At 38.6% G+C, this 12776-nt stretch overlaps 1 protein-coding gene across 1 annotated transcript; it reads right to left on the bottom strand.

The window, feature by feature from the left end:
* Positions 1 to 2637: 2637 nt before the first annotated feature.
* Positions 2638 to 12677, bottom strand: nots (nothepsin). The gene is made up of 9 exons (XM_088348693.1): positions 12607 to 12677; positions 11021 to 11201; positions 9613 to 9730; positions 7887 to 8005; positions 6542 to 6741; positions 6341 to 6469; positions 5004 to 5148; positions 2891 to 2989; positions 2638 to 2814 (listed from the first exon to the last, which is right to left on the bottom strand). The coding sequence occupies exons 1-9, from the start codon at positions 12666 to 12668 to the stop codon at positions 2638 to 2640; spliced, it is 1230 nt and encodes a 409-aa protein (XP_088204819.1). The 5' UTR covers positions 12669 to 12677.
* Between the last annotated feature and the right edge of the window lie 99 nt (positions 12678 to 12776).

Consider the following 12776-nt stretch of genomic DNA (forward strand, 5'->3'; position numbering starts at 1 on the left):
GCGACTTGAGTCAAAGTTACAGTGCATGAACGTAAAAATACATGGGTTCCCATGACGTTGTGCCCTAAATGCGGTATTTTGAAGTCGAGTCGAAGTAGAACGAGGTTGAGTAAAGTTAGTAGAGTTTGTCGAGAACCGGCTTCTTCGGCTCGGCTCACTAAAAGGAACCGGCTTTTTCGGGTCCTAAATGGCTCTTCAGGTTGTTTTTGCTTGTTTAATCCCAACATGACCAAATATTATATAAAATCATGCACAAAATGACTTAAAGGAAGGGGGGGAATAGAACAAAAAAGAAAAAAATACCAAAATGAAAAAGTAGTGAAAAGTTGTAAACAAAACAGACAAAAGGAGGAGAAAAAACAAAGGAAAAATTTAGAAAAAAGCCATAAAAAAAGAAAAGAAAGAAATGTAGGAAAAACGTAAATAGAGAACAAAAAGAAAAAAGTAACAGCTCAGAAAAAATAAACACAATGAGATTTTTTTTAAAGGATTTTTTTTTAAAATTGGAAAAAAACCACGGAAAAAAGAAAAAAAGTTTGTGTTGCATTCAAATAATTTCCAATTATATCAAGTGAATCTTGTTGCCAACATTGTACTTCCACTAAAAAATGTGATTAAGTACAGTTGTGTATCTTACAACCGACTAAATAAGCCCCCCAAAATGTTAATCTTATGCGACAAAATATGTCAGGAAATAAAAAGAAACGGTTATCTTGTGAAAGAATTGTAAGGACAAACGACGTTTGTAGGCCATACAACCTTTGCAATAGTACATGAGTCAATTCATTCAAAAGAGAAAAATAATTTTGCATTGTCAGAAACTCAGCAAAATGTAACTTGATGTCAAGTTTTGGACATGTTTGATATTGATTTAGTTGCCACACTTGGGATTATGGTTGCTCACTGTTGTTTCAAGCGTTGCTCACCGACTTTGTGTGAACGCTCAGACCCGTGGAAAATTACAGGGAACATTGCTTATGATAGAAATGAGCTAGAACGAGCTTCTTTTTTGACATACTCAAAAAATATATAGCAGCCAGACCAAATCAACCTGCGGGCATATGTTCGACATTCGTGCTTTATAGGGTCGAGAATGTGCCATAACTTGTCAAAGTCTGATGTCGACATGCCATGAATGCAGTATTATTACAGTGAATGTAAAATAACTAGGTTACACTTTTTCATAAACTATCATCATTTAAACATCCACTGATGTGCCCCCCACGCTACTTTTATTTTCTTGTACCTACTGAACAAATGAAAGACATTAGAACAAATCACAGAAAACCAGTAACATGTGGTGAAGTCTATATATAGTCAGGTCACTTTACGAAACTTAGACATGAATTATGTGTCCTTTTGAATAAAAACATCAATAGACAGGAAACTCTCCATCATGAAAAAAAGTTGATGTACTGAGAAAAAAATACTGGAAGGTTTGATTTTCTGTTAGTTTGCCAATACTATCTCTAATTCTATGGTTTGGGGCTGAGGTATACACAAAATCAGAATCCTTGGTCTCACTACTGCTCTCTACTATGAGGCAAGTGGATTGCGTGTCTCACTGTAGCGCGTAGAAGCTCCGCACAGAAGTTCATCACATACTAATTGTATTAATAATATTCATAAAATATGACAATTCAATGATTTTGTCATGGTTGCCATGGCGCTCAATTGGTCCCCGCTGTGTGGCGCCAGGTTCTGTTGCGGTTGCCACGGCGCCCAAATTGGCCCCGCCCACTGACACCTGCTGAAGCGCATTGACAGATTGCTGCTGGACTACTTAAACGCGGTCTCGCGAGTTGCCTGGTTGTCAGAGCGTCTGTGAAACTTCTGCAAGACTCCTGTTAAACTCTGTGAAATGCCTAGTTCTGTGAATTTGCTTGTATTTGATCCTGTTTTATTTTTGGCTTAATCTGTTTGATTTTGACAACTCTTTTGTTCGGATTTCAATACACTTCCGCGACCATCGATCCCCGGATCGAGTGTGTGCGCATTCCTCCTCTCCCTAATAAACTGTGAGTACGTTACGCTATTGGGTTCTCAATCATGTTTCCCGCCTTGGTTCGTGACGGATTTTGAAAAAGAAAACCCAACAATCGTGAAGTTAGACAAGAAATAACTTAACAGTGAATAAATAAAACGATTTAATACATTTATAATTTTATATTTCCATGATGACAGGTGAGGCACAGCCTTGCTGGAACTGTGTACTGTACAGTATAATGAAAAAACGTGCAAAAAACACTGCCTCACTAGCCTCCCTTGACTGCACATCACTCCAGAATAACAACTTCATGGCCAACAGTGAAATGGTCTCACACGATGAAAAGGGAAATCTCAAACGCATTATTAAATTAACTCAATACAAAACATAAAAGCGGTTCTCACTAAAAAGCCAATGGTCTTTCACAGACTTACAAGTTTAGAACTGAGACCCTAATTCACACACACAAATGGAACACCCACTAGAACTGGTTATAAACCTTTTGAGACGAGGAAATGAAGATTACAGGAAACATTCAACCCAATTTTTAAGTTGAAGTTCTTTAACCCTCTCAAATAAATAATTGAAACTTACAAACAACTGAAACCAAAATGTTATCCTTTATTTTTGACAATATGTGCCAACACAAACTAGCGCTTAGAAGGATGGCGAGCGGGCGCCAATCCCACACGATCATTTCCTCTGTCAAAGATGCTGTAGAACTCGGTGAGGAAAACATCTCCCAGGATCCACAGAGGGCCCTGAGGGGACACAATGTCCACCGCCTGGAAACCACTCAGGCACAGCTCTCTGTCACCCAGCATCTCCTGATAGCGGTAGAAGACCACAGCGGTGAAGAGGGGCCCAATTGGGTTTTTGCACAGTTAAGCAGAACTCCCCTACCTTCCTGACGTACTGATCGGCAGTCAGTGTGAACTCGTTTCCACCCAGAACGAACGTCACACGAGGCAAACTGGACAACCTGGTGCAGTCGATGAAGAACTGATGGACACAAACACAGTTCAGAGGTAAGACCGGGCCTTAAAAAAATCCAGTCCGACCCACCCTCGTGGGTATTATTGCCCGACGCAGCCCGAGCCCGACCCCTTAACTTGATTTGCGGGACTGAGCCCAAAGCAAACCGAACATTTCACATTTCATTTGTGGGGACTCGGGAGGAGGAGAGATTTATAAAAAATTAAAGCCTGACTTTTGTAACATAATTTAGGTTAAACAAGACTGTATAAACATTTACATATTTTATATTTCTGTGTCATCTGGAGGGACGAAAGCATGACCAACTTGGGTGCCGAGCTGCTTAACTTGTTTGGGTTGGCTATGGTAAATTATTTTGTGTTTTTTGCAACTTTTTCGTCTGTCCTTTTTGTTGTTTTTGTGTATGTGTTTGTCTTGCTGTCGGTCACCCCACTCGAGGGATATGCCCAGGGTAGATAAATATTTTTGTGTCTGCAGAGGTTACATTAACCAACAATTTTCCATTATTGACAATTTTTTAGAGTTGTTGGAAACAATTGAAGGCTGTCCATCATTTTGACGGGTTGAAAATTGGGCCAGAATCCACAGCACAATTGACTTAGCATTTTGTCCATTTTTTCTTTTCAATCATGTTGCAACACACATTACAAATCACCAGAAAAGAAAAAAGGGATGAAAGGTTGAAGCCAAAGTCTTATAAGAGACCCGTCCCCAAAATAACTTTGGACGCTTCTTTTAGCAATCGTATAAAGATAATCCAACATGATGTGTGTACAGTTGTTTACGGGTTTGTCCAGGTCTTCAATCATCTTGATCAGCCATGTTTTGACGTTATCTGGGAGACTTCCTTTTTTTAAAAAGAAAACTTTACGATTTGCTGTCCAGGGACTGTCTGTTAGTCCATTTTTGTTTTTTTCAGCGTTCATTTTGGTGAGATTATCGTTAATGTGGACTTTTTGACCCTTTAATTTAGATCCTTTCTTTAAAATAGCACGGTTCTCCAATGGGTTGGAAACCCGTAGCAAAACAGATGGTGGTCTCTTACTTCTTGATGGGAGTTGATAGCAGACCTCAACAAGGTCTTCAATTACTGTTACGTTGAAATTTCTGAGTGGAGAAATCACCTGTTGACCCACTGTCTTCATGATTTGGTTTGGGTTAATATTTTTCGTGCCGGCAGAACTTTTAGTCCTGTAATGATTAAGTCATCGAGACGAGCACATTGCTCAAAACCATCTGCCCTATGTTGTAGTATTTTAATATTCCCTTCCATTTCTTTGTGAAGCTGTTGATTTTAATTGAGCCTTTTTTTTTGTTTTATCAGTTGGTTCAGCATTTTATCCACATTTTTCAGCATTTTTCTCAATTTTGTAGTCCATCCTTTCAAATCCTTCTTTTATAACTTATTTTATCGAGTCCATGTCGTCTGCTTCCCTTGATTTGGACATTTTCAGTTTTTAGTTATGTTTGTAAAAGAAAAAGAAAAAAACAGCAGCAGCAGAAAAAAATACCGCCCCCCCCCGAAAAAAAAACAAAAAAACCTGGAGCAAGTGTGAAAAGCGTCGTTTCTTGTGAGACTCCGGAAGAAGAATGAACTTAAAGAACGATTTTAAGAGAGAAAGAGGCAGATAGACAATGAAGAACAGGTGGAATAGACAGATAGGAAGGAGTTATTTGAATCGACATTGCAAGAGTTTAGTACGGTACAGGTTGTGATGAGGTGACTTAACATCTATTTATTTTTTATTTGGTATTCTTGCATGTTCAGCTCTTCTACCACACCATCACCTACCATTATTCGGGAGAATAATAGATACTGGTGCTTGTAGCTATCAATTTCCCTCTGCTAATCTTTTTCTCACATCTCTTTTAGTTTTTGGCGAACAACCTAAGTGAAACTTTGCCTCTGGTGAAGGAAAACGATCCGGCAAACCTGGGAAAGACCACATGCTTGCCTGACCCACCTCATCAGCCGGAATTCCCATCAATATAGTTCATTAGTTTTAGTAGCAGTGCACACCTCTCCGATGTTGGTGGGCGTGGCTCCGATGAGCTGCTGCAGGGCGAGGATCGTATTGGTGGGCCCGGCAATGAGGGAGGTACCTGTGTCCACAATGGCCTGACAGCCGTTAGGACAGAACGAGTTGATTCCTTGGACAGACACACTGAGACACAGAAAATTGCATCTCTTACATTTTTCAACTCACACATTTGACCTATTGCTCATACATTTTCACTTGTATGGTACTATTTTTGGTGCACACTTGCTCAAACATTTACTGCCACACACTCTCTTTCACGGGATTCCTGTCATTGCATTACTCTTTTGTCCACCTGTACACACTCATATGTTTTGTCATAGGCTCACAGCCAGAGAACTCTTTTGCACACAACTCACACAAACTCAAACACAGGTCCTTATACACTCATACATAACAAACACAAACTCACACACACGAGTGGTATCTGTTTCACCTAGAAAGGAACTTATAATCTTACTCTCTCATTTCTCAGCAAATTTTCCCATCAATTTCTCTCTTGTTCACACACCCACACGTATATGCACTTACTCTCATGCAACATTTTATCATATAGGCATCCACACAGGTTATCACTTATGAATACACACACATGCTGCCACGGAAACACTCTCACGTTCACATACACTCACACAAACTCTGAACAAAAAAAACGTATTCACCCACACACAGGCAAGTGTATTTCTTTCCAGGAAATTCCCTCATAATCTTGCTCTCTCTTGTTCATTCACACACACTTACATGCACTTACTCTCACAGAAATGTAATCAAAGGCATCCACACAGGTTCTCTCTCAGGGCTGCACTAACAATTATTTCACTATCGTAGATTTTTTTTTTTTTTAGATTAATCGATGAACCAATTTTTTTTAAAATACGTCTTTGATTTCACCCTCTATTTAAATGTGGATGGATACAAAAATAGTGCACAAAAAACAGAATATTCCAAAATATCAAACGATAAAAAATCCAAGTGTTTGTCAAATAGCCTCACAATAAACAAAAAACACATACAGAACCCCTGCATATATTTAAGATACTTTTTTAATTGTACGGTATGAAATTATTTTAATAAATCATAAAAGAGCATCAAAACTGGACGAAAGTGGTACTTCAAGTTTGGATCAAGAGGAAATTCAATGCAGTCTGTTATTTATTGAGTGTCTCATAAATCGCACGACACAACAAATCGATAATGAAAATGAAATTTATTGCCAATTCTTTTAATCAGCGATTTTAATCTATTTTATGGATCTGTTGTTTTATGGTTTTGTTGTTGCAGCCCTAATACCCGCACACACTGGGGCTTTGGGTCTCACCTGTCCAGGCGGACCTGCCAGTATCCTTTGGCAGTGACGGGAAGCCACGTGATTTCTCCACTATACAAAGCCTCATCCGTGCCGCCCAGCAGGAGTTCCCCATCCACGTCTCGACTGCCACCCGATTTCCTGCAGGGCGCAAACGTCAGCAAGGGTCAACCAGCCGTCTGCAAATAAAATTTTGCTCAGTCTTTGAATTACCTGCTGAGGTAGAAAGAGAAGACAGGCTGGTCGAGAGAGTTCTGAGCCAACATGCTGTCAAAGACGGGGTTCCCCAAGATCTCGGCTAACGGGGGGTACGCCATCCCCAGGACGCCGTCGAATCGGGCCACCACAAAAGTGGAGCCCGGCTCATATACAGACTCACCAAACTCTTGATTCAGCACACTCAACTGGCCGATCTGCTCATCATACAATGCACAAACACTTAGGATATGCTTTCATTTGACTAAAATGCTCTTTCACTAGTGTTGCCATAGTTTCCTTGAAAAAGTAAAGCAGTTACTTTGCTAATGAATTTCTTATAGAAGTAAATGAATTGCATTGCTGAATAAATTATATTTTTTCCAACCAAGTGATCATTTTTCATTTGATAGATGGCATTTCAACTACTTCAATTTGAAATGTATTTTGATCAATGCAAGGGTAAAGAAATAAAAAATAAAATAAAATAAATAAATATACCTTTTGACTTCTTGTAAGATGTTATCAATGTAGCTAAAATAGAATATTAAATGAATGAAAAAATAGAAATTAAAAAAACATTGAAAATGAGTTTGCTATTTATGAAGTCAGTTTTAGATAAAATTATTTCAATATATTGTAGTGGAAAACTATAACACTAATGCTTTATTATGTGATGTTTACACTAATGAAATATTTGAAATATTTTCAGAATAGCTCCCAGTTTATTGCCTCTATTAGTTTTGCTATGTGCTATGAACTTAAATGTTTTTTTTTAATTTATTTGATGATTTTTTTTACAACTTGACAGCACCATCACCTGCACATAGATTCCAATTAACTTGATATTGTCCACCTTTAGGGATATACTGTACACTCAAAATAATCACTGTACTTTTAGGTTCATATTTGTCAACAAAACAATGTTATAGTACTTCAGGGATTTGTATTTTTTTGCAAAAACATGTCAATACAATCATATTAAGAAATAAATACAATTTTCATTTATCGGTCTAGCGGAAGTTGGGACAAGAGTGCCACACAGTATTTCTGACTTTTAGCTTTAACTGTGTTGTGCATAAATGACCCTGTAAGTAAGGTAGTTCTGTTAATAATGTTTTCTTCAAAAATAGGAATCAAGGCACTTGCAAATGTAATTCGACCTTACTGATTAAAACATATTTTGTTAAAAAAATCACTTTAAAAAGTCCTCAAACCCTCCTCTGATTTCTAAGCTTGACTGTTGCACATTTTAGTCACTTAAAGTGTTTATGCTGAAAACATTATTCCTTGTCTTTTCATTTTTTACCTACAACACTGGCTCTCACACACATTACTTAAACTGAAAAGGGTTAATGTTGACCTTGAGCGTGTCTCTGGCCATGACACCGAGCAAGTGACCCGACCCGTAATGGATGCCGAATGTTCGTCCGTCATGGCGATATGAAGAAGACTCAAACGCTCTGAAACGTTTGTGCACCGCTGTAGAAACACACACACACACACACACACACACACACACACACACACAGGTTATTGGCCTCTTATCATCAGACACGGTCGAACCACTCTGACTCTTTAGTCAGAGACACATTCAGGTCGCGCTCTAGCATGTGTAAGCATAAACCTATGCTGTCATTGTATTATCAAATGTAACACCAATTCCCTTTTCAGCAAGACTCAATGATTGATGCTCAGTGAGCCAACTTTCAAACAGGGGTGGACTCACTTTTGTTTAGTTACTGCATCCATCCATTATCTGCACCGCTTATCCTCAGTAAGGTCACGGGGGTGCTGGAGCCCATCCCAGCTATCTTTGAGCAGTGGGCAGGGGACACCCTGAACTGGTTGCCAGCCAGTCACAGGGCACAAAGAGATATACAACACACTCGCTCATTCACACCTAGGGACAATTTGGACGCGCCAATTAACCTAACCTGCATGTTTTGGGAATGTGGAAGGAAACCTGAGTGCCCAGAGGAAATCCACACAGGCATGGGGAGTACATGCAAACTCCGCACACCAAGGCTGGTAGCTGGATTTCAACTCATGACATCACTCAGCTGTTATGCCACCCGTTGCTGAATTTTAAACTTACTTTGCTTAGATTTAAGGTAAAATGAAATTTAACTCATGTGCAGAAATGTTATGAGTGTAGACACCTTGGTGAGATGGAGGGTTTGGTTTACAGTATTTAGAGTTTATATTCATTTTTGTATTATGCCAAAAAGCTACACATGTGATGTGTGCTTTATTTCCCTGTTCATCTTTGGAATTTAGACTCATCATCTAAGCATGTCAAAATCAGTTTGGCTCAAGGGCAGGATCCAGACTTAATGTTCTGGATCAGTAAAAATAAATACTAACTGTTTAGCTTTGTTTTTCAGTGTTATGCTTTACCATTCAGCCCAAATGTGTAGCCTACTTTAAGAAGACAAATTTCAGCTGAAAAGGGATATTTTCTAACTACAACACATTTATTTACAAACAATTATAAAAAAAAAAATTCTTGGTCGGCATTGAATGTGTTAAAAATGTATTTTAATAGTGGGATAAATGCAGCATTACATCTGAACCAACACACCACACTAAAAAACTCAATTGTGAGCTATGAATAAGCTAGTGCTTGCGTCAATTGAAGTACTGCCTCAAATGAATAAAAAAGAAATTCAAAATAAGAGTTTTAGCAGTGAGCGGGCAATAACATCTGATGCTACTACCAGGCTGGGCCTACTGAAGCTGAGAAAATACTGCACACTATACTTTGTCTTTGACATGAAACCAGAAAAATCTGTTTTTTTTTATGATCTGTGGAAACAGATGTCATGCCATCACACCGTTTGCCCCCCTCTCATTCAAACCCCGCAGTCTACTTGTTTCTACTGAAACTTGAAAACTGTAAAGTCATCGTTTTGCCCTTACAATTTGCATCAATATCAGGTGTCAAATCCTGAGTAGCAGCACATTTAACAATGTCTTTCAAGTGTTTATCCGCTAACCTAAATTAGTAGTTGATGTTGTCTTTTTGTGCTGTGCCTGAATAAAAATCTACAAATAAACAAAAAATTACTTTTGTGTGAGTGCATTACCACAGGCTTGGCTAACACAGTATGACGACGGCACCCACAGGTCTGCTGATCCGGTGTCAAAAACTACAGAAAAGTTCTGTTCTGGAGAGCCAAGACTGATCAGACCAAAGTATTGAGCCTGACAAAAAACAACAAATATTTGAGTCAACTTTCACATTTCCAAAAATAATTTTTGAGCATTTACCGTTCTTATAGAAAACCTTGTTTGCTAATTTGTTTAATCACACACTAACAACAAGCAAAAATGACAAAAAGATGACAAATTTTGTGGAACTATGTACTTACAAAGATGTCTCAAATCTTTACAAAATTATCTAATAAGGACGGAACAACAAAAAAGTTGTTTCCTTGGGTCAAGTCAGGTTTATTTATATAGCTCTTAATCACAAGTTTCAAAGGGCTGTACATACTACAGACTATTATTACACTATGCCCTGATCCAAAACCTTATCAAAGTTTTTTACTGTATACATCTACATTCAATGGAAAATGTTAAGAATGTTTGTCCTCCTACAGAAACAATAGAATTTTCCATTATCAAACATTTTTGAAAAAGCTACAAGGAGCCACTAGGAGGGCCAAAAACCTGCATGCGGCTTCATATCCCCCTGTTGGTGACCCCCAACTTAAGAGAATCATGAAAGTTTTCTGAAGTTAAAGAAACTGTACGGAATTTGCAACTTTGTTCGTGTTCGTACTCTCTGCCACCATCTCCTGGCTTAAAGGCATGATTGTAGCCTCAGTCAGCTCATTCATGATGCGTGTGTGGGTATGTCTTGGACGTGCTCGAATAAACAATTTTTTTCATATTTCTTGGAGATTAGGTTGGCGTTTGGACTTTACTAGAAGCAGTCCTTTTCTTCCTTTCACTATTTTCATGCTAAACTAGTAAATAGAAAGAAAAAAAACAGAGGGGAGGAGCATGACGGCCCCGCCACCCTTAACCCACCCTCTTAACATCAAGCCCCGATTCCTCAAACCTAATGTGTTCCGCATCAAACAGCTCTGATAAATGTAAGATAAAAGCAGGGAAGTGGGAAATAAAGTATAAGGGCTCTTTGAACTTAGTTGAGCATTGTTAAAAATAATAGAAAAAATATCTATCTTCTAAAAACTATATCTAAAATCTATCTAAAATTACCTGTATCTATTTATCTAAAGTCTTTTTTAAAACTATCAACTCTTTAAGCACACTTAAAGAGAAACACCCCACCTTATAGAAATTTAAAGAAATCAAGCGGTTTGTGGGTTAGTATTTAAACCTAACATTTTGGGTAACTCATTTATGCGTTGAATAAGTACATGAACTGCTTTGTGGTCAAATTTACTGAGGCAAGTGGCGCTTATCCATTTGTAACCACTTAATTTAGTGTATGTCAATTCAAAGAGGTAGTAATAAATTTCATACGTCCATAAAGTTGTAGAGCCTCTCACTGGAGCGTCCAAGGCGCAACGAGGGAGTCCCTGGGGGGAAGCAGTGAGCATAGCGTCGGCTGAAGGCGTCTGGCCGGTGCTCCCGCATAAAATCCTGCAGGACACCGTTGGCGCGCAGCTGCGATCGAACAGAGCGCCCACGTTTCAAAGGAACCCTGTACACAATATGGGATTTCAAACTCAGTTTGGCTCTCGGGCCAGATCCAGACTTTTAGTTCTGAGGCGGCTCGGATCAGGAAAATAATGTCAGCTCCAAATTATGCTTTATCGTTTAGTCTACAAAGGTACACACCTTACATATAATAATCACGTATGACATGGGATCTTTACTTAACTGAACACATTTATTGACAATGATGGGGGGGGGTGATATTTGGCATAGTAAAGTAAACGGGTTTAGCATTTTAGTGAAAGCAATTTTACACCTGAAGCAACTCACCACACTATTCTAAATCAACACTTACCTCTAGCGTCCAAAGAGAGCATTTGGTTGATATTTATTTTGAAAAATCATGTTTGATAGAAATGACATAAAAACTTTTTTTTGGGCATACCAGGCGGGCAGGCCATATGTTTGTCATGACTGCTGTAGACTGTCACAACAAAGTGTTAAACTACCTTTGGTCCCAAACAATATTATTTGGTCATGAGTCATTAATAAGTGCACTTTATCCCCACCAGTAGCCTAGAATAATCTATATAAATGTAGTATATTGGATATTAAATGTTTAAAAATCCTCATTTGGCTTCCTTGGTAGGTTGGACCCTAAACCACTCGGGTCGTACGGGCACCATTTTCTATGGTGTTTCTTGGGCAAGTGCAGCCTGGTGACACACATCCATCGACAGGCCAACATACATTTCCACCCGGTCTCGAACCGGGGACCTTTCCCATGATAGGTGAATGTGCTTACCGCTGCTATTTATATATATATAAAAAAAAAAGTTATTTGCTTAAAGCCCAAGGCAGTGGTGGGCAAACTATACCCGGAGGCCACATCCATCTCTGCAGGCTTATTAATCCAGCCACCCAATGAAAATGGTCCAAGTATATTGATAATACATAATAGAATATAAAGTACTACTGATGAACAAATGAAGCTATGTCCCCATTGTGACTTTGTCTAAAGAATACAACTACAAAAAACATGTCAAATTTTGTGATTAAAACAGGGACCTTTATACATTATTTTTCTTTCCTTCTGAATTAAAAAAAATCATACTATAGAAACAGCAAAATCACAACTACAATAAAAACATGAATCATCAAATTTAGTACTTAAAACCATGACCTATTACATTGTTTTGATTTATTTAGGAGCGTTTAAAAAACAAATTTCACGAATCCTTTGAGAGTATTGAAAAAGAGATAACATGGACATGTCTGCACATATATATTCATAATGAGAAAGTTTGCCCACCCCTGGTCCAAGGATACGCGACTGAGTTTAGTGCTCAAAAGGTTGATGGATCTGTATATTGGGGAGTAATCTTCCTCCTTACTGGTAAAAGTAATGAACCAGTGAATTAAGTAGTATGCCAAGTAGTATTCCAACTTACCTGTGCAATGCCAGACAGGTGAAGGCGCTCATAAGAAAAAGCAGCAGTTTGACGGTGTCCATCGTGTCTACTCCACAACAACTCGGACAGGTACTAGTTTTTCACTAACCAAAAACCAAGATTAGGAGTCGCAATCAATACACACACACACACACGAACATTTGTGTTGA

This window comes from Urocampus carinirostris, chromosome 11 (assembly GCF_059441175.1).
Source record: "Urocampus carinirostris isolate Australia breed hairy pipefish chromosome 11, RoL_Ucar_1.0, whole genome shotgun sequence".
Classification (NCBI taxonomy): domain Eukaryota; kingdom Metazoa; phylum Chordata; class Actinopteri; order Syngnathiformes; family Syngnathidae; genus Urocampus; species Urocampus carinirostris.

Excerpts from the sequence above, each read along its gene's own strand:
- nots (XM_088348693.1), bottom strand. The coding sequence starts at position 12,668 with ATGGACACCGTCAAACTGCTGCTTTTTCTTATGAGCGCCTTCACCTGT. Across the intron at positions 6,470-6,541 it reads TTCTCTTTCTACCTCAGCAG|GAAATCGGGTGGCAGTCGAG; the intron begins GTAATTCAAAGA and ends TGCGCCCTGCAG. Across the intron at positions 2,990-5,003 it reads CGCCCACCAACATCGGAGAG|TTCTTCATCGACTGCACCAG; the intron begins GTGTGCACTGCT and ends TGTGTCCATCAG.